Genomic DNA, 22,770 nt, shown 5'->3' on the forward strand with positions numbered 1-22,770 from the left:
TTAATATTTCTCTTGAAATGCAAATACTGCAAATTTTGCTAGAACAAGAACAGAAAAAAAATCCTTGCTTACCATGGTTTGGATGCTGTTCAGGCTTCCTCATAATTATATTCTCATAATTAACATTAGCTTGATCCCAATTGATTTAAAGTACCTAATCAAGTTACAAAGCTGCTGATCTGGCACCTCACAATTTATAAATTAGAATTTAAAATAATACTAAGCCTATTTCTTATAGCTCCAAAGTATTTCAGCATCGGTTACTTTTCTTGATGAACCAAGAATGAAATGATTTGTCATTAAATTCAGATAATTAGCATATTTGTTCTCCATTATATATATAAAAAGTTGATATAAGGGAGGGCGCATTTTAAGAAAAAGAAGCAGAACAATCTTCCAGCAGTAGTATTAGAGCAATAGATGAGGTAGATTTAAACACACACAAGTGCTTCCTTAACTCATGCCAATAGCTGCCTTAGAAAAATCAAGTTCACTGTCCAAGACAAGCATGGGCAATGTTTTAATTAAGAACTGTAGGTTTGCATATTTAAATTGCTCATGTGCATATCATTCATAAGTGTGAATGAATACAAAACTATAGCTGGTTTACACTGCAGTTAAGAACTCATTGTTTGTACTTTTAACTTGGAGGTAAAACTCATTCTATTTAACTGGTCTTATTGTCTTGTACAATATATTTTGACTTGCATCTTCAAATTAGAAAAATCCCTATTCTGGAATTATAGTCTCACTGCTGTTAATCTTGAATTGGTCCCTAAATATCAAAGAACTTTGAAATAATAAATTGAAAGCTAGTGCTTCGCAATTGGGCTGTTGAATCCAAAAAGCTTCTTACAATATGAACACTGAAGAGTTTGGCTGCATTTGTTCTTCTGGTTTCCATATGCATATCTTGAGTTTGGAACTGAAAATGATCTAATTCAACATTTTCTCCTCAATGGCTAACTGCAGGGCTCAGCAAATATTCTTCATAAACAGGATAAATTCAAAGTACTTATTATTTTATAGATCTTCTTGCCCTTCATTTCTCAAAAAAAAAATCTCAGATTCTTTGAAAGAGGCCATTAACTCTTTCCTCCCAAAATGTCCTAAAATAGATATAGGAAGAACCGTTCAAGGCACTGATGCTGAAAGAATTGAAGCATGTGGGAATTTTCTTAATATTCCTAAAGGCTACATTAATTGCTATATTAAGAAATCAATTTCTCTCCTATTCAGTGAGAATGCTGAAGGTGTTGAATTCAGTTTGATAATTAAGAACCAACTTCACTTTGCTTTTCTTTGAAAACTAGTAGTAAATTGGAATATTTTCTACCAAAACACAAACCATACAAGAAACTTTACACTAAATGTTGATAAACTCCCTCCCTCTCCACCAAGACCAGAATTTAACTTAAGAGCCAACAATATTAAGACTTTTGCTATCCCTCCCCCCTTTGATGTATTTCCAGTGCATTCACTAATAATCTCTGATGCCCTCTATACAGCTTTTAATATGCAGCCTACATTCTGTGCCACTGGAGAATAACTAACTAGTTTATTATTTTATTAGAATGGAAAAAAGCAAAACAGATATCTCCCTCCACAAAAAAGCCAATCCAGTCTTCTATTTTGAGAAACTTTTCATAGAGCCTTCTGACACTTATAGATGCATAGGGATTTTTAGAAAAGATGGGGAAAATATCAACAAATAATTATAGTAGCCAATCTTAAATGCATCCACCGTTAACTTGTAGACTTGATCAACAACAGACTTGCTTAGAGGCAATCTTCCTAAGAAATCTTGAGCTACAGGAAAAAGGTACTGACCGAACTGGGTGCCATTCTGGCTGATAAGAGGAGTAAAAGCTGATATATTATTTTGATAAGAAATGGATGACGTTCATTTAAAAATAAGTGTGAGATGGGAAAAGAAGTGCAGATCAAGCGCTGGTCCCATCCTCTTCAATAACTCGGTTCATGCTGGTGCCATGAGTTATGTGAGTTACTGGATTTCCACTGAGGTCTCTGGTGCTACTGTGACGTGACTGATCATTGAGCCGATGGGAACTGCTATGCCTGGAGTGGTCAGTCAATCGGGACATACTGCCATGAGGTAGTCGATCTTCAATTCCACGGTAACTGCAGGGGGTATATCTAATTCATAAAGACGTATCTGTTTTAGTAATACAGACACATATACCTTGAAAATATTTAAATTATCTCCCAAATATATACATTAGATAAGCAAAATTTAGATGTACTGCAGTTTAATCCAAATATTTTCATTTGCAATACTATCAGTTTTCAGTAAAAATAGTTTATATTTAATAAGCAACTGGGTGGGATATATATATAACTTGCACCCTGGAATGGTTATAAAATGCTCTAGACATGATTGCCCTCATTAATTAGTTATATATCACTGAAAATATTACAGAATGGAATTGCTAAGAATTACAGCATTTGACTTCCTACCGTGTTTCCCCAAAAATAAGATAGGGTGTTATTTACTTTTGCCCCATGAAATATGGCCTTGGGCTTATTATAGGGGGAGGGCTTATTGTTTTGATTGTGGGCCGGCTGCCAGAGTGTCTTCCAGACAGAGAGTCTTCCAGCAGCTAACCCACAACCACAGAGCGCACTCCTAGAGCGGCCGCTGCTGGAAGACTCGGCAGCCAAGTTTTGGAGTTTGGAAACCAGAGAAGTTATGCTCGTGCAACCCCCCCCCCCCTCCAGCCAGGTAGAGCTCCATGCACTGACCTAGGGGGTATCCCGAATGTGCCAAGCTGCGGGAGCTGGGGAGAATGGCGCTCTGCCCGGCTGGAGAAGGGGTTTGCCGGGCAGCCGCTCGTGAGCATGGTCACCTCATGGCTGCTTCGCCTGAGGCTGTTCGGGAGCCAGTTTGCAAGGGAGCAGCCGTCCGGTAACTCCCCCCTCCGGGCAGGCAGAACGCCACTCCCCAACCTAGCAGTATCCCGAAGGCGGCAAGCAATGTAAGGGGGGCTTATTTTTGGGGGTGGGCTTGTATTTTTGCCCACGTGAAAAATGTGGCAAGGCATTAGTTTCAGGACAGGTCGTATTTTCAGGGAAACACGGTAATTTGTACTGAATTTCTCTAAATGTGGAGATCTTGTGACAGAAGCTCAACCAAAAACTGACTTCCTCAAATCATGTCCTCTAGATATGTTTCAGACGTTCACAATGAACTTATATTAGGAATATACCAGGTTAGAGAAAGACAATTTAAGCCCTAGAAAACAACTTGCTAAATTTTATTTCAAATTAGCATAGAGTAGGTAGAAGAAAGAATAACTGCATATAACTTTTCATTAAGAACTTTGACTCAATCATTTTCCTTGAATTCATTCTGCCCTGGCTTTGATAAGAATTTTTTATACTCTGCTTATGTATTTACAGGATAATATTTTAATGTTCTCACCTGCCATCTCGTGACCTATGCAAGCTGCCATGGTAGCTACTGACTTTGCTATGCACACTGCCTGCTTTGCTTCGTTGGTCATCCATCATAGCCAATTGTGTCGAGGAGGCATGAGTAGAAGTCCCTTGGGTTGAAGTCCCTCTGGATTTGCGAATTATGGGTGTATTTGGATCTCTCAAGAGAGACTGAGCAAAGTCGGGTTCCTGAAGCACTTGTCGACTCTCATTAACAACCCTGGTAAATATAAATCAGTTTAACACCAAATGATAAATGGAAACAGCAGCATGTAGAAGAAGCCAGGCAACAAAAAGTTCTGACTATACTGAATTCAGAAGTGCATATTTCTGTTACATCTACTGTATATCATTTAAAATGAAGGCAATGTATGACAGAAGGTTGAAAGTGGTTAAAAATTAACACTACAATTACAGCAGTTGCATTGTATCATTCCCAGAATATTGCAACCACCAAACAGATATAAGCTATTATTGGGCACAATTTGGTCATGCCACATGGCTGCTGTATACTAACTGCCATCTAAGCAATATAATAAGCTTTGGGGAGGCATGATATTATGGGTTAGGGTTTAATTGTATCTGGCAAATTGGTCCTGGGAAGTAATGCAGACACTTAATATTAACAATATTACAGAGCCAGCATATTGCCCCCAACAATTTGGGTCCTCATTTTACCAACCTTGGAAGGATGGAAGGCTGAGTCATCCTCAAGTACATTAGGATTGAACTCCAGATTGTGGGCAGAGTTAGCCTGCAATATTGCATTCAATACTGCAATAATGCATCACCATGGTTTTATTGCCCATGTTATTAACATTTATAGCTCATAAAGGAAAGTCACCTTCAGTTTTGGAATGCAATGTCATCAGTATATGGCAACTTGACGCTTTTTTTTACCCATAAATCCAAAACAGATGATTTTGGAACTGAGGAGGGGAAACAAGCTCAGGAACTAAAATCAATGGAAAATGTATTTCCCAGGCAGAAGAGTTCAACTAATGGGGTAGAGCTGCATACCTCCTAAAATCAAGTTTATAGTTAAAAGGTGTTTCTGGCTTCATTTTTAATTCTGAAAGCACAAGTAGTGCAAATAGCCAGGTATGACATTTATGGACTTTGGTTTAACATATCAACTAGAAAAGACAGATTTGGCTTCTCATATATTTCAACCTTCCCCACCTTCCAAGTATATGGACTTCAACTCACTCTTTTTTCCTGCGCCCATGAAAAAAGCTGGCCCATTCAAAGCAAGTCTTTTTACTTCCAACCCAAAAGACTGATGGGATTCCTACTATGAGGGCCATCAGATATTTCATAAGGAAGAGGATCAGGTCCGGTCGACTCATCTGGGTAACCTATAAAAAAGAGGCAAGTGTAACAAGCAGAGAAAGGGCTGCACAGATACAGTTCTAGGTATTAAGTCATTTAAAAATAATTACTATAGACCCAGGTGTACCCAAACTTTTTCCTTTATTATCCAAAGCTGCTTATTGGAAAGTCCTTCTTATCCAGATGTAGATAAATCACTTTAAGTCAATTTAAATGTCCCTGTTGTGATTGGGTAATAAGTTTATGTATCACTACCCAAAGAAAACCCTATATCCCTGCTAGGAAAAGGGCTGTTTTCTTGAAATAGTGTTCCCAATACCTTCATTTTAATTTGTACAATTAATTTAGTAATCACTGCTGGATTGAGAATGGTATTAAATTAGTGAGAAAAAGGCAGTTGTTCTTATGCTCTACAAAAAGGTCTACATGGATTTCTTATTTGCAAGCTTCTCATTTATATTAATTATTTTTGTGCTTGAGCAATATTTCGTAAATATATTTCCTCTTCTTGAAGAAGAGGGAGCTGGACTGCCTGTAGGTAGAAATCTGGAGTTTTTTCAAACTTCCAGCTTTGTCAACGTTGTCTGAATCTCTTATGGTTTCAGGGCAATGTGGCATTGAAGATATTAGAGAAGGGCATCAAGAAATGGTTAATCAGTGTAGTGACTATTGAACTTTGTTGACATGATGGGATAGGAACTCATCTAAAAATGCAGTGCTATAGTTTGACCTCTATTTCTGCAATTGGTATTGTACAATGTACAAAGACAAACATTCTGTGTAGCCATTAAAAGCTAGGTGGTTTGCTGGATTTTTGATTTCTCAAATTTCAAATCGTAGCTGCTTCCTTTAGCTCCTTTATCAATAATTTAAATGACATAATAGAACAGACCAGATGGTGAGAGAAAGTGAACAATTATAATCTGAGATTCTTTAATTATTTATCCCTGAAGAATAACTCTACATATAAAAAAAGAATGTCTTTGGATCAAATAGTCCCTAATTTAGACTGTGATGCTTCATATCAAGAGAAAAATAATCCGCTAGACTAGGAAGCTTAATTCTTAATATAAAAAGTAAAGCACAAGACAAAAATTTACATTAAGCCATGGATGAGATCATCCATCACCATGGAGAGTGGTATCATCTGCATGTAATATACTTTTCTGTCCCTGATGACTTAAAAAACACTATTGATGTTCTATTCCAATGACTGGAGGCTGTGGGGATGAAGAACAAGAGTTCAGCTAAACCCTGGCAAAACTGAGTGGCTCTTGGTATTTGCACCCTCTAGCTCAGGGATTATGTCTCTTTGGACTCTATAGGATTCACTTGTCAGCCTCAGTCCAAGAATAACATAGAACAATCCAGCCAAAGTTCAGTTCTTTATTTCTTTATACTCAATAAACAGAATTTAGCCAGGTTAAACCTTATCCCATACCCTGACAGATTCTAGGGAGTGGCTATCCTAATTCTCTTCCTCTGTCTCCTATCAAGCTCTATGGTTGTATGGCCTCTTGTCTCATCCCTCTCCTTGGAATGTGCTATACCTCCTTCCTGAAAAATTGCTATTTCACTATAGTCCATCACAACACTATCCCTCCATAGGCACCTTTCTTCCCAGCACTGTCTCAAACAGACCTGGTATGCAATTTGGAGCAAGAAGGGCTTCTGCAAGCTTCATGTTGTTTGCTAATTGTGCCTATTGCTGGACCAGTACGCTCTGCTTACAGTCACTTATGCCCTGATCACCCCTCAAGTGGACTGTTAGAATCTTCTCTACATGGAGTTGCCGGTGGATAGCTTCTAGAAGATTCAGCTGATGCAAAATGCAGTGGCACAGACAATTATGTCTTCCCCTTAGAACAGCACATTACATTCCTGCTCTTTGAGTGCCATTGGTTGTCAGTTTACTTTTGGGTTCAATTCAAGGTGATGTTTTTTTACCTTTGAATGTTGAATGTTGATTTTATTTATATGCCGCCCTTTTCCCCCGAAGGGGACTCAGGGCGGCTCACAACTCAACCAGGGAAGGGGGATACAAACAAAAAATTAAAACAACACAAAACAATGCATAGTTAAAAACACACAACAGTCATACCAATTCGAGACGGGGGCAACAGTTCTTTAGCCTCAGGCCTGTCGGAACAGCCAGGTTTTAAGGGCTTTGCGGAAGGCCTGGAGGGTGGTGAGGGTTCAAATCTCCATGGGGAGTTCGTTCCAGAGGGTCGGAGCAGCCACAGAGAAGGCTCTCCTCCGGGTAGTCGCCAGTCGACACTCGCGGCAGATGGAATTCGGAGGAGGCCTAATCTGTGGGATCTGAATCGGTCTAGTGGAGGTAATTGGCAGCAGGCGGTCTCTCAAGTACCCAGATCCAATACCATGAAGGGCTTTATAAGTGACGACTAGCGCCTTGAAGCGTATCCGGAGACCAATAGGCAGCCAGTGCAGCTCGCGGAGGATAGGTGTTACGTGGGTGAACCGAGGTGCACCCACGATCGCTCGCGCGGCTGCATTCTGGACAAGCTGAAGTCGCCGAATGCTCTTTAAAGACTTTCAGGGCATGGACTGGGTTATTTGAGGGATCACTTTCTTCCACCTATATCTACCTATTTCATCAGGTCCGCAGAATAGATATGATGTGGAACCCATCTGTAAAAGTGTTTCAATCTGGCAGGACCCAAGAGACATGCTTTTTTTTTTTTGCCATGGCATCCACCCTGTAAAACTTCATCCCACATAAGGTGAGACTGGCTCCATTATCTTATTGTTAATAATACTGTTGATATCTTTTAATTGCAGTTTTTAACAAGCTGCCTATTGTCACTTCATTGTGATATGATTATATAAATGTCATAAATTTAAAAAATCCCCAGAATCGTCATTTACTTATGTGCTATTCTGCATAGTTAAAAGGAGTATGCCCAAGAACTAACCCAGATCTAGTGATCAGAAACATGAAATAGACCAATACAATCTACATTTCAAGCAAGACAGATACTGAGTTTCTAAGTACTATTCTAAGCCATAGTTTTGGTTTTGGCCTGGAGTTCCAGTCCCACCTTAGGCATGAAAGCCAGTTGGGTGATTTTGGGCCAACCGCTCTCTTTCAGACCAACACATCTCACAGGGTTGTTGTTGTGGGGAAAATATGAGGAGAAAGAAGGAGCTGTCTTGAGTTATTTATAAAAATAAAGGAAGAATGATTGATAGATAGATAGATAGATAGATAGATAGATAGATAGATAGATAGATAGATAGATAAAACAATCTGCCATTAAGTTGTTTCCAACTACTAGCAACCACATAGATTACTATTGCTTGAATATAATTTCTTTGGATATTATCAAAAGTATTTTTGACACTTTTTTTTCCACAAATTTCAGTCACAAAAGACTACACTACAGCATCATTATATTCAGTTTATTACATTGGAATACCAAACTAGAAGAGGTGGTTGACATGTTTTATGTTAATGAACAGTGAAAGAAAATGCAAATAAAATATGATTGGAGACTGGAATGCCAAAGTTGGGAATCTATTACACATGACTCTTTTTTCAAATACGACCTAGTGAGATACACACAAAAGAAAGCACTATTATTCCAGAATCTTATTTACCACCTCATAACAGCAGTTTATCAGCTTAAAAGAAAAGGCATTTAATAGCAAAGCAATTGCAATTCATTCTTCTGAATAAACTCTATTCAAGATACTATAATAAAGATTGCTTCTGTTCAATAAACCATCCTCTTCATTTCATACTGGTGTGTATTTCGCCCTAACAGTCACTTAGCATGTTCAGTGTGTACTTCTGATCATTTTTCATGTTTGGCAAGTGCTTAGATGTCTATCTTTACAACATAAACCTACAGAAAAGTACTGTGTGCAATTCTATATGGACATGCTTAGTGCCTAGTGTATTGAAATTATTTTAATATCCCCATTTCTTAACTGAAGGACTTTTTATTTCAGGGCATTTAAAATAATAAAAATATATCTTTTTAAAAAAAATATACCGAATGATTCTTTCTCTGAAAATCATACCTTCTAAAAATTCACATTTATGTTCAAATCTCAATTTCAATTTTCAGTTTATAAAACTGGATTTCTTCTGAGTCATATTTCTAGTCAGCTAATTATGCCAGATAGTATGTTTTTACTTGATAAATATATTGCAGGAGACTGGTATCAAAGTTATAGAAAAAACAGCATACTTTCTGCCTTGAGGGACACGAAAGGAATTGACCATAAAGAAATGATTTAAGAGATAGGCTCACTTACCTGGTAAGGGCAGGGTATGTGATATTCCTTGCACCTTTCTTGAATCCATGTTGTCTCCCACACACTTCGGTAAGCTTGTTCATAGAAATAGCAGCCAATAACAACCAAGAGTGGCACAAGATACAGTACACTGAAGACGCCAATCCGAATCATAAATTTCACCAACTTGTCCTGGTTTTCCTTCTCTAAGGGAATTTCAATACGAACCCGATTTAAAGAAATGATGCCAGCAAGTAGCAAAGAAACTCCAACCACCACATACAGGCAGAGAGGAGCAAGAACAAAGTATCTCAAGGCATCTACATCGTAAAGGCCAACAAAACACACGCCACTGATGTTATCACCTTCTATTTTATTCATAGCTAGGAGAATGATGGTAAGGGTTCCAGGGATGCCCCATGCACTAGCATGGAAGAGGAGGGCTTTCTTCTCAATAGCTTCACTACCCCATTTTGGGACAGCTGCCAAAAACCAAGTAATGGTAAGGATCACCCACCAAACGCTCCCAGCCATGGTAAAGAAATACAGTACCATGAAAAGCATGGTGCATGCTTTATTGTGAGAGCCCTGTGTCACTGTGGAAGCCTTGTAAGAGGCAGGGCCAGAGGCATTGCAGGCAACCCGGTCCTCTAGCAAAAAGCCAATGAAGAAAATGAGGGACACCATCATGTAACAAACAGCATAGAAGATTATGGGTCTTTCTGGATAGCGAAACCTTGTGACATCAATCAGGAAAGTCAAGAAAGTGAACAAGGTAGCGGAAAGGCAGACAATGGAGATCACACCAATGAAGTATCGTGCGAAAGAAAGTTCTTCTTGTCTAAAGTACATATTTGGACAAGGAGGAGAGCAGTCCCGTACCCGCAGGAATGTGTAGCCCAGATCAGGGTCTATTTTCAGTTCTCGAGGGCACCAAAAACCATAGTCTCTTTGCACTTCCACTGTTGCTTTTTCTGTTGGGTCCCCAATTACATTGAGGTCAATGGGGCGAGGGTAAGGCTCATCACAGTCTGGGAACCTAGAAAGCAAGACCAAAGGACTTGTAATAATTTTTAAATATAAGCAAGTATTTCTGCCTGTTCTGGTTCTTTAAAAAATAATTGATTTGAAGGAACAGTCTAAAAAGAAATAAAATTAAATTATAGGGTTCTATGGATAGAAAACAAATTCTTATACAAATTTTAGATTAATAATTTCATATATCCAACTGTAAATACCAGCTTCTTTTCAGAGGCTTATATCTGAAGATTTCATATTAACTATGATAGTCAACTGCCTTTATCCTGTACATAATCAAAGAGAATTTTTGTAGCTAACAAAGAAAAACAATCAATCAATCAATCAATCAATTAACCAACCATCTTAAAACATTTAAATGAATAATAGAAAAATGCTACTGCTTTGTGTTAATATTTTTGTGGCCAGGTAAGGCTTTGGCATTTGCCATGTCCATGGCAGCTTTTACTGTCTTCAATTTTAGAGTGCAAACACTTCAAAAACAAATCTGGAATGCCTTGCCTTACACAATCTGGGTCCTTCAGCAAAACAGGGTCCTTAAGCAAAACACATTGTTATTAAAAGTCAGCATAATGTATAAATATCTGAAATAGTAATATATCACTGTTTATCCAATTATATCTAATCAAGATATATTTCTCCTAATTAAGCATATAAATAGCACAGATGTATTCCTATACTTCTGCTCCTGTATTTTTCATTAATTTATTGCATTCTTTTTTCAGTTTTGTCTTAGTACTTATACAACATCTTTCAACTCTACTAAATATTCTACCCCATAGTTTTCAGATTTTAATTCTGAAATCTAATAACTGGGCTGCAATAGTCTGTAAGCATGATTTCCCTCAGTAATTTGTACTGTGGAAGTTACATATTCCTTTTCATTGAAATAAAGGCCAATGTAATTGGTTTCAAGTTTATATTTGACTTCTATCTGTCACTTTCAAAAGCCAGAAGAGGCTTCTATACAAGTGGTACTCCTATGTAGAAGCTGCTTTCAGTTTTGACAAAGGCAGCCTAGCAGTGCCCTTCGAAAGCATTCACCAGAGTTTGTAATAAATTCTCTAAAGAAACTGTGCTTAGGATGGGCTGGAAAACATGATTGATTAAAAACTAATGTAAAACTTTTCAAGTTTGAAAATATAGCTTTGTATATATATATGAGAACAGGGAGCTCAGGACTGGTTTTATACCCAAGAAAATATCACAGGCACATGACATGTTGTCTGAAAATATATCTTGAAAAAACATTACATAGTAGGTAATTTTAATGTAATAATAATTTTAAGTAGTAATTTTAATAAACACAAATCTTGAGGATTCACTCACCTGTTGCATTCCATGTCTTCAGGCCAAGACACACCAAACATCTCCATGAGCTTTGAACATTCATTATATGCTCGTTGACAAATTCTGCGACATGGGAGGGTGACTCTACCATATTCCATGCAAACAGGAGCATAGAGAGCACATAGGAATGGTCGAAAGTCTCGGGAACAATCAAGGTTAACCATAGGATGAAATGGCTATAAAAAGAAGTAAAAATAAGTGGTTCTGGGCCAATATTTCAACAACCAAATTCTATATTGTGTACTCTGATTTCTCAGAATCCTTACACAGGTTTGCGAAAACAGGTAAAATAATATACCGTATTTTTCGGACTATAAGATACACCTAAATTTACAGGAGGAAAACAAAAAAAAACTTTTTTTTGCCTCCGTGCATCACATTTTTTGCTCTACCTGCCCCCCCTGAAGCACTTTGTAGGGCTCTGCATGCAAAAACGCACTTGCTTTTGGCCTGCAGAGTTCTTCTGGGGGCCTGGGAGGGCAAAAACGTGACTTGCGGAGGGCATCATGATACATTAGTAATATAATAGGCTTTCATGAGATATATTGATAAAGCAGCCAGACAGGGAAATGCTACACACTCAGACACAAACCTCCTTTTGTTGATATGTGTGTTTGTATGTGAACTTATTACATTTTGGGCAGTACTGGATTTATACTCCCAACTATTCAATGCTGTATATCCAGTCCAAATTAACTCAAAATGTACACCGAAAATATTGCACACTTAAAATATCAGCTTATTCTAGATAGGAAATAATTTTAACATTACAAAGGATTCTACCCTTCTTTGGCAATATTATATATATATATATATATAACCAGTATTCACATTCAGGTTAAGAATTCTTTAGAAAACAGATACAAATATTAAATGTTTAGATAGTGTATTCAGTATCATATTACATAGAGAACTTAGAGAAAAGACGTGGGGAAAAGTAAAAGAAAAACAAGGCAATAATACTGCATTGAATATTGCTTGAAAAACAAATATGATACAACTGCAAACATAGATGAAGAAAATATTGTACTGATAATGGATTAGAATATTGACTGAAATGACTAACAAAAAAACCCATTTGGTGATGCTTGAACAAATAATTCCCTGTTAGTTTGGTCATTTCAGAATTTTTGAGGATGTAATAACATGTATGGTATCTAGAATTATTTGGAGGAAAGATGCAAATCAGATGCAGGCAGTATCTCAATTTCATATCCCAATATTATTATACAATGTCTAGACAAAGAGGCACTGGAAGACAAGCTGTCAGCACTCCCAATGACAGCCAATATTCCCAGTGAATGCATATTATTAGAGTAATGCAAATTCTGAATAAGTAAGTACCTATATGCAGAAAGTAATTTTATCAGTCTCCTACTCTTTCAGTACTTTAAATGCAAGATTTCAGAAAAGGATTAATTCAATGACCAGATTTTAACTTGAAGCCAGAAGCAATATATTATGAACTAAAATTTCATAAATTATTACAATAGAGAATCCTTACAAAAACAGCATGGGGTTCACAAGTTTAATGGGGGAGAGGATCAACAATATGAAATACTAGAAGATAAGGGAGAGAAAGAGAAGGAATGTTTTAATAATACCTTTAGCTTGAAATTTAAAAAAATATATCATGCAAAGAAAAGCATTTATATATATAAGCAGCTAGCAGCAAAAGGCTGCTTCTAATAAGAGGGCAAAGGGAGCTTTATTCAAATAGTTTTTCTCTTTAAATTTTTAATTAGTATGCTCCATTATAATCAGTGTCAAGATAGAGTTTATGTACCTCTTCTGCTTTTTTAATAAGAATTGCATTTCAATAGGATTCTTGCCTATGCTTATATTTATTTTAAACAGATTAGAGGGAATATTCATATTATAAATCCAGTAGCATGATGTTCTACTTCCTTTACCCTTCCTCTAAGAGAGAAAATGACAAAATATAGCCCAAAAATACAATCAATTATATAATGTACAAAATATAAATTAATTCACATTTCTTATGGATAATTCCTCTTGAATGCATGGCAACTGCTCATGCCTAGGAAAGCAAAATTTCTCTCCTCCCTCCTTTCAACTGCATGTATTCTGAATTTCAGTTGGAAGTTTCTTTGCAAAATGAGAAACAGAAACTCAGTTTAACACTTGTTTTACTGTTGATCACCGCCTTTGACATGAACAATTTAATCCAAATCAAGAAACAGAAAACATAAATGAGTTTATAACTTGGAAAAGGTTATTTTCTACTAACCAATTACTGAATTTTAAAACCTTAAAGTCTTCCACTTTATTTACATCCAAATTAATAAGATTTGCATGTTCTATTCACAATCTGCCTGCTCCTCTCAGTGTTCCATACCTATTACCATGGGAACATTGCATTTATAGGATTTCAAGCCTACCACAGGCCAAGCTTAGTTTGAAGTGTGAAAAGGGTAGAGTCAAAGGGTATAATTTGGCTCATGGGAATCAGAATACTAACCTTTGTCACACCACAAAAGGCTGGTAACCATAGGAACAGTTATCAAAGAAAAAGGGTCTTGCTAATATACTAAGAGATACCGTATACAGGAGAGGCAAAGATACCATGAAATATGCAATCATGGCAAATACACAAATATTTTCTACTCTGATTTATCAGGGAGTTATGCTGGAATAATAATTCAAAAACCTGCATCTTCACTGCACAGGTCTGCATGCTATGAAATAGCAAAGCTGCCCCTGAAATCAATGGCAACACTTAACACTATGTCTGGATATAACTACTTTTTTCTGCCATTCCAATAACTCATATGTTGGAGCTTTAAAGGGATTAATAACTAAGGAAAAATATAGACAGGGTTTTTATCATAATAGCAATAGCAATAGCAATAGCAGTTAGACTTATATACCGCTTCATAGGGCTTTCAGCCCTCTCTAAGCGGTTTACAGAGTCAGCATATTGCCCCCAACAACAATCCGGGTCCTCATTTTACCCACCTCGGAAGGATGGAAGGCTGAGTCAACCCTGAGCCGGTGAGATTTGAACAGCCGAACTGCAGAACTGCAGTCAGCTGAAGTAGCCTGTAGTGCTGCATTTAACCACTGCGCCACCTCGGCTCATAATATTAAAGATTTTCACTGTGGTTCCAGATAATTTAAAAGTCCTCCACTGAAACTCTCACATTTTCACATTTCCAATGTAATAGGGAAAGTTTTGGTTTTTAGGGACATTCTGGATGCATATGTAAAGCTTAAAAGAAAAAGCAATAGAAAAGTATATCCCTATTTCTTAATAGTTTGTTGTTGAAATTCAGCTGTTGGTTACACAGCGAATTTGAACTGAAAAAAATATAGTTTTTTGGGAGGATGTTTGTGGAGGACTCTGTTGGGCTACTTAAAATTGCAGTGCACATTTCTCATGATTTTCAATAAAATAATTATATTCTTATTCAGTGCTCCTACATTTTGAATTGGGCACCACATGATGGGCTGAGCTTCCATTCTCGCTCCAGCTCCTGCCAACCTAGCAGTCTGAAAGCACACAAATACAAGTAAATAAATAGGTACCACTTCGGTAGGAAGGTAACAGTGCTCCATGACATTATGCTGGTCACTTGACCATGAAAATGCCTTTGGACTATGCTGCCTCAATGGCCTTGACACACCGCCCTCTAGAGTCTGCAACGACTAGTGGAATACAATCCGCAGGGACTTTTTTTTAACATTTTGAATTAATTCTAATACTAAGAAATTTAACTCATTGATTTTAAAACAAAGCGAACCTTTAAATATAAAATTGCTTCAAAATATAATTATTATGGAAATAAAATCTTCATATTTTATTTACCATCTTCCATTCAGCTTGCTGAGGGAGATGGAAGATGGAATAAGATATCTCAAGGGCATCGAGTTCTGGAAGCTGATAATAGCATGATAGCAAAAACTAAGAAATGATTGAGGAAGGAACCAACTGTTCCAGAAATAATAAAAATACCAAAAAAAACCAACAAAAAAAAACCAACAAAAAAAAAAAAACCAAGCAGCAACAGAAGCAAAGCAACTGTATAACCAATTAACATATATTCCTAATAAAGGCAATATGCTTAGATCAGACCCGGGCATTTTATGGTCCATGAGCCACATCCAGCCATCCTTGCCTGACTCATGGGAGCAACAGCAGGGGGGAGAGGGGCAGGTTAATTGAACATTCTTAAATTCTATTTCTGAGAGTCTTTTGAACTTCCAGAATTGATTTTGGGAGTACACAGGAAGAAGAGCAAAAGAAAATAGCACTGGAAGGCAGACATCATTTTACTAAAGTTAAATTATATCAGGATTCATGCCTAGAGCTAGAAGTAAATCACAGATCTCCAGACTTGAAATTTTTAATTCAGCTCCTGTCTAGACTTGGCAGAGGATGCCCAAGCAGTACTAGGAAATACTGCTAACAGTAAAACCTTGAACCTTACATTGGCTACTGCAAGTCAAAGGAATGAGAGACTTTATGCATTTATGCTGTAAAATTTAAAATCTAGGCTTTTTCCAGCCATTTTTATAAATTAATATATATTTTGCAAATATCTGATAGCTTTGGGAAATGGATGAATTATGTTTACATAATCATTTCCTTTAGCTCGGAAACAGATAGCTCTTGCCTTGCTTCTTACAGATTATACCATTCATTTTGTGTAAAAAGAATGCTTATGGAACTGATATACATTATAACAGCTCTAGAAGGATATTAGAAAAAATAATAGATTCCTTCATTTCTCCTTCCTTCTTGGAAAGAATACAGATCTGATTAATGAACTACAAAAAGGGTATATCTTCATTTTTCATTTGGAATAGCTCATTATGTTTTATTTTGTATCTTTAAACATGTATAATGCTTCCCCTACATTTTTCCCTAATAGCACTTTTATCATCTTATAAGTTAACATGTCCAGAAGAATCTTTGCAGCCTCAATTACAACCCCCCATGAAAATTTCAAAAAGCTTCATTCTAGTTGCAAATATATTCTTTGAAGAACATTTTTGTAAAGATTATCAATCAATTATTAATTGCATATGCTCTACCAAAGCATAGAACATACTTGTTTAACTCTATAATGTCTCAAGATCAAAAATTGTTCGTGAGCAGTTTATTGAAAGTAAATACAATTGGTTCAAAATCCACTGTTACTGCCCTAATCCATAACAGTCATTTTAATCACATTATATATATTTATTTTAAAGAATTCTCATCACACATAGGGTAATAGAAAAATAAATTTTATATATTAATAAAACGCACTGGATCCAGAGAACACAATATCACATGTGATGACCCTTCATGAAGGTTTCATGCTTTGTAAAACCTCCAAATAGCAAAAAAGTAGTAAATACATTTATTGTTCTTTGTTAATAATTGTGAACAACTGTAGTGAAGATCTTGATTTATATTTTGAATGCAAATACTTACTTCCATTGCTAGAGCTGCTGTTTGTTGATCATAATGATTCAAAAGGTTAGGCATAAATGTGGTATTGTACGGAAGATCTTGGCACATCCTCAGGATTATGGGTTCACATGAGAATAGACTGTGGCCACCACTGCATCTTGCTAGAACTGCCAAAAGCCAAAGATAATGGATCATCCAAATCACAGCCATTCTTCTGCAACAATCATGAGGGTCTCCAAATTATTTATCAGACATTGCTGAATATTTCAACTTTTTATCTTAAAGTTCTTCAGAAACTGAATAACTCTTCACACTAATAGCTTTTAGCATAGTCCAGTAGAATACTTTTATTTCCAAAACACTAATAACATACTTGGTCTTGTTTTTTTCTTCCATGTCACCATGTAAGTTGTACTGTATCATCATAACTTATTGACTAACCGCATTCCCAAACAGACTCCATGTTGACAGCATTTTTTCTTCTATCAATAATCTAAGGATAAGAACATAAATACTTTATTAAAATTCAAACTAGTACTGGACATAATTAAAAATATATACGCTCAAGTTCTGACCATGGAGCACAAAGAATTGCTTTGGAGAAAACATTCTTTTGTAGCCCAATCTACTCATAGGATTGTCATAGGGATATAATTGACATAAAGGCGAAAGATTTATACAATCTGATACAAAAGAGCCAGTTTGGTGCCTAACCGGTTAAGACAACAGGTTAAAAGACTGTGAATCTAACCCACCTCACAGGGTTGTTATGGGGAAAATAGGATATGTTTGCCACATTGAGTTATTTGTAAAAATAATCAAGGTGGGATACAAATAACTGAAGAGAGGTTCCTGTGCACTGCCATCAACTTCTAAATAAATAAGAGATAGAAATGCAATAAATAAAATTTCATTGCTTATTAGAAGTATGCCAAATATATGAAAGATACATTACTTGCAATCGTGGAATGATATCTTTACTACTATCAAACATTTGTCTATTCCAGGTCCTTGGGAAGCACTCATTAAAAATACCAGATCCAGTCTAAACATTGGGTTGACTATATGACAAATCATAAATAAAGTCCCCTCCAAAGAAATAGTACTTCATCATAGTGGAAGGGCTTGGATGCTTTAGTGATGTCAAGGGCTATGCTGAACAGGTGCAACAATATCAGTTGAAGAATCAGACTAAATCTGTCTGACAACCCCCCCCCCCCCCCATTCAATGCTGTGAGAATACATAATCTGAATTTCATGCTGGATCAACTATTGCCCAGATTAACAAAAGTCACATTGGATGCTATGGCTCCTAGGTATTCATTGACAAATGCTCAAAGGTTCAATTCCCCCTGCTAGGCAACTAGGTGTGGAGTTGACAGGCTACTGGAAGGCAATAAAAAACGAAGAATTTGGTCAAAGGAAGAAAACTAGACAATTATAGAATGATTCTACCAATTGGAATCATTGAAATGCAGATTTCAAAAGTGAATGTACCAGCTTTGGGGGGGAAAAGACATTTTCATTTAGTAATTAATAATAATTTATGGTCCAAAAGTGTGTAATTCTGAAACACAAATTTTTATAAATACTGAACTGGAAACAATTGAAAAACAAATTCAGATTTATTCAGAACTATGAATAATATCAATTTGCAGAGTGAGCGACATACAGTAGAAAGTAAAAAGACTATTGATTTCAGTGAAGAACAAGGAGAAAAAAATGCTTAAAAAGTGCTAAAGAATTGCAAATACTATTAGCTAATCAAGACCTAGTTGGGAATTCAAAGACCAAATGAAAGAAGCCAAAAGAATATGTTTGGCAAAAATGAATCAAATTAACAAGAAGACTGTGGCTAAAACACTAAAAATATTAATGAAGCTGTTTAAAATGTGACCCAAATGATCCAGCTGTTATATGCTATATCTGATGTAACCATAGAAGAATTGGAGCTTAAAATATGAAGCAATAAAGTCATTAAGAAAGGAAAAGCTAAATGGAAAATGCACGGATCTGGATAAAGAAAATGTGCATAGATTTGAGCAATTTGAAGAATTTGAGAAAAGGAAGCTAGAAAACAGCTAGTCCTTGACTTATAACTGATTACTTACCCTAAGGCCGTGATGGCGAAGCTATGGCACTTGTGTCAGGATGGCACGCAGAGCTCTCTGTGGGCACACATGTGGAGGCCACCTGCTTTTCCGGGTTCCGTCACATGCATGCGCACCAGCCCGCTGCTCTTTTCTGGGTTTTGGTGCTCTGGCAAGCGTATGCGCACTCCAGTTTTGGCACGGTGCCGAAAAGGTTGACCATCACTACTGTAAGGTATTATTATGACCTGGATTCAAAGTTGTGATGGTCGTCGTCATCCCCCCCCCCCCAAAAGTTATGTGACTGTAACTTAGGGTGCTCAGCAACTAGACACCATTTGCAGCCCTTGCAGCCCAAGTTTTATTATGATTTTGCTAAAAACCAACATTTACTTCTGCATTTGGCAAACCGCATCCATAACAAACCATTGGTTTGACTTATCTACTGTGGCATTCACTAAACAACTACAACATTGCTTAACAAGTGCAATGATTTGCTTAAGAACCATAGAAAAAAGGTCATAAAATTGGATTGATCATATGATTGACCTGCTTTCTGGCCATCATAAGTTATGACAGTGATGGGCAGGCTCCATTATGGCCATAATTCAAGGACTATTTGTAATAAGAAAATCAAAAATACTCAGTGTGTGAAATACAACCTAGAGAGTTAAGGAATTGCAGAGGCTATAGAACAGGGGTGTCAAACTCCCGTTGTCACGTTGTCATCACATGACATATCATGACTTTTTCCCTTTCACTAAAACGAGGGGGCATGGCCAGCATATGACACATCTGACCCACAGGCCATGAGTTTGATAGAACAACTTAAAAAGAGCCATGGCTATTGCAAAGAAGATTAAGCAAAATGCCAAATGAATAATTAATTCAATTCCAGCAGAATTTGCAGGTTGGAACAAATCAGCACGAATTTTACAAAACATGACCAAGATAGCTTTATATAACCGCACACCACATTCTCATCATTTAGTTATGTTTATTTCCCAAGTCTGTAGATTACCCACATATAATAATAATTTCCTCCTTTGAAAGCAAATCTAAAAGTGGAAGAAACAGAATTAAAATACTAGACATAAATTTTGAAGACAGGGGAAACATGAAACATAACTAAATGATAAGAATGTAGTATTTGTTTATATGAAACTATATAATATGGCATTACATTCCATAATTATGTGATACAATGCTTACCTGTCCTGAATCCCTCAGAGTTCAGCTTTATTATAGGAATCCTAGTACAGGAAGATAAAAATTTACTTTCTGCAAATTCTGCACTATTGGATATCTAATATGAGAAACGGCTTAAGAAGCAAAGGATACATTTCTTCCAAAGCCTCGCTGCATTTTCAAAAACTATCTAGTAAATCACTACAGGAAACCAGATGCCAGATTAAATGTTAGTTCTTATATTTGCATTTTTCTTACATAACTTTGGAGATAGAATGATGTTCCCCTGAAATTTAGTCCTCAATGCTAAATAGCCCTTCACTATAAATATTACATGTACTAGGCTAATTTTGTTTGTCATGATTAATAGTGATTTTTTAAAATAAAATGTTATGGCAAAAGTATAGTTATTTTATTTACTATATTTACTATATTACTATATCTGGCAGGAAAACTAGGATTTGAGAGTAAGATGTGCAATACCTCAATTAGATAGATAGATAGATAGATAGATAGATAGATAAAGTTTTCAACTAATAATTTACCATTAAAGCAAGAAGTTTATTTCAGATTCACTGAAATAAGAGAATCTTCTCTCTTTAATATATTTTGGTAGTAAACTAGGACATCTTTTTTTCAGAGAAATATATTGGCCCTTACACATGATTAGAATTAGTGATCATCCAAAAGAATTAACTGTAACAATAAAAACCCAACAATTATTTTCAGGTGAGGTTTATGTTCAAACATAATTAGTACTGTTTAAACAGAAAACTAGTATTTATATATACAGTAAAGATATATATGGTGAAGGATTCTTGCGCCAGTTTAGAATGTTGTTCTGTTATTAAATACTTATTGGCAAGGTTAGATAGTCTTTCCTTCTTTTTAGGAATCCTTCTAGCTAAGCTGATTTATACTTGACTGCTCTTTAAACAAAGGCCTGTTACATAAAGACATTATCTGTAAAGAACAACACATGCTTTTACTAATACAGTTATAAAAATTTAAGAATGACAAATATCCTCTCATAATGGTTTTAGCATTTTTCAAACTGCATATAAGGAATGGAATCTATGATTAGAACATCATTTCCTATAGTCAGCCTGATATGATAATATAAGAATTCTCATATGATGCAAAAAGAGATTATCTAATCTACTATCCTATGATTCAGAGACACCAAGAATGTCCTTACTTCTAACATTTCTTCACGGAAAGTGGTATTTAAGAGCAAAATGAATCTGGAATAGCAGGTAATATTTACCATTATATCTAGTAGCTATTAATAACAAGCATAATATAAAGTTCTCTATATAGGTGAAAACTGATTATTATTTATTGTGAATTTATTCAAAATAATGTACCATCTGCCTTCTACCAATTACAGAAACATCCAAGAAATCATAGTTTAGAAAAGAGGAAGGTAACATTAGTCTTCACTTTCTAGTTGCATTTACTTTTGCCACAAATGTTAGAATAAAATTTCTGTAATTTACTATTATTTATATTCATGTTTCTGTAACAAAACTGTTTTTGTTATGTATGGCCATTGCATTTGATTTTACGATTATAACTTGGGAATCAATATACAGACTTCCATAAGAATAAGTGGGAACAAATGAGGAAACATGTCACATCATCATGATGCAATTCAATTGAAATACTTCTTTACTCAGATTACATCCTATACCATGACACAAGTATACAGCATCAGGGTTTGTGTCCTGAACATATTTTATCACTCAAGATATCTATGGCTATATGCCAAAAGTATATAGGATCAAGATAAAAATAGAAGGTATGTTTTTAATTAAAACAGAATTAATATAATTATTTCCAGACCACTTAATAATGTTCATTTTGTCATATTAAACATTTTGGTGATATTTCCTACAAGATCTCTGGTAATTAAATTAAGCTTTCAGACTTTACTGAGAGATTCAGCATTTATGATCTTCAAAAATATACAACTAAGAAACTTTCATTTATTTATTTTTATTTATTTACATAACAGTCTTCTCATCTCCAAACAACTGTTTGCACTTCAAAAGCAAATAAATAAATGAAATTAATAAATAGGTGATAATAGTTAAAAAAATCAGACCCCCAAATCTTATAGGGGCCTAACAACCACCCTGCCCAATAAATTATATGAACTGATAGCTAAAATAAAACATTCCTACTTCAATTCCAGCAGCACTATCAGCTTTTTAATCTTTTTAATACAACCAGCATGCACATAAACAACTCAGATTATATAGGAAAGTACAGATCATGTAATTACTCAGGAAAAAACCTCAATATTTCTGCATATTACTGAAATGATTTATATAATCATTAGCAACAATAATGAAAATGTTACCTCTGCATTCTATCAGTTGTTAGTGGTACAATTTTTAATGTTTCAACAGTAAACTGCCAGCTTTGAAAATTATTTCAGTTGCAATTTAAGTGTGAAAGAATAATCAGTGACATAAGTAGGAAAGAGAAATCAGGCTCTTTAATTGCCAAACTAATCTATCCTAGGCTGTATCAACAAGAGGGATAGAATCAGGATCACATTAAGTGTTAGTACTGCTTTAGAATGCTTTGGTAAGACCATACTTGGAATATTGCATCCAGTTTTGA

At 35.8% G+C, this 22,770-nt stretch overlaps 1 protein-coding gene across 1 annotated transcript; it reads right to left on the minus strand.

Annotated features, from left to right (window-relative positions):
* Positions 1–1,943: 1,943 nt before the first annotated feature.
* FZD3 (frizzled class receptor 3) lies at positions 1,944–17,071 on the minus strand. Its single transcript, XM_032216528.1, has 6 exons — positions 16,883–17,071; positions 11,419–11,615; positions 9,073–10,090; positions 4,666–4,814; positions 3,443–3,676; positions 1,944–2,157 (listed from the first exon to the last, which is right to left on the minus strand). The coding sequence occupies exons 1-6, from the start codon at positions 17,069–17,071 to the stop codon at positions 1,944–1,946; spliced, it is 2,001 nt and encodes a 666-aa protein (XP_032072419.1).
* Positions 17,072–22,770: the final 5,699 nt, after the last annotated feature.

The sequence above is a fragment of the Thamnophis elegans genome, chromosome 4, assembly GCF_009769535.1.
Source record: "Thamnophis elegans isolate rThaEle1 chromosome 4, rThaEle1.pri, whole genome shotgun sequence".
Classification (NCBI taxonomy): domain Eukaryota; kingdom Metazoa; phylum Chordata; class Lepidosauria; order Squamata; family Colubridae; genus Thamnophis; species Thamnophis elegans.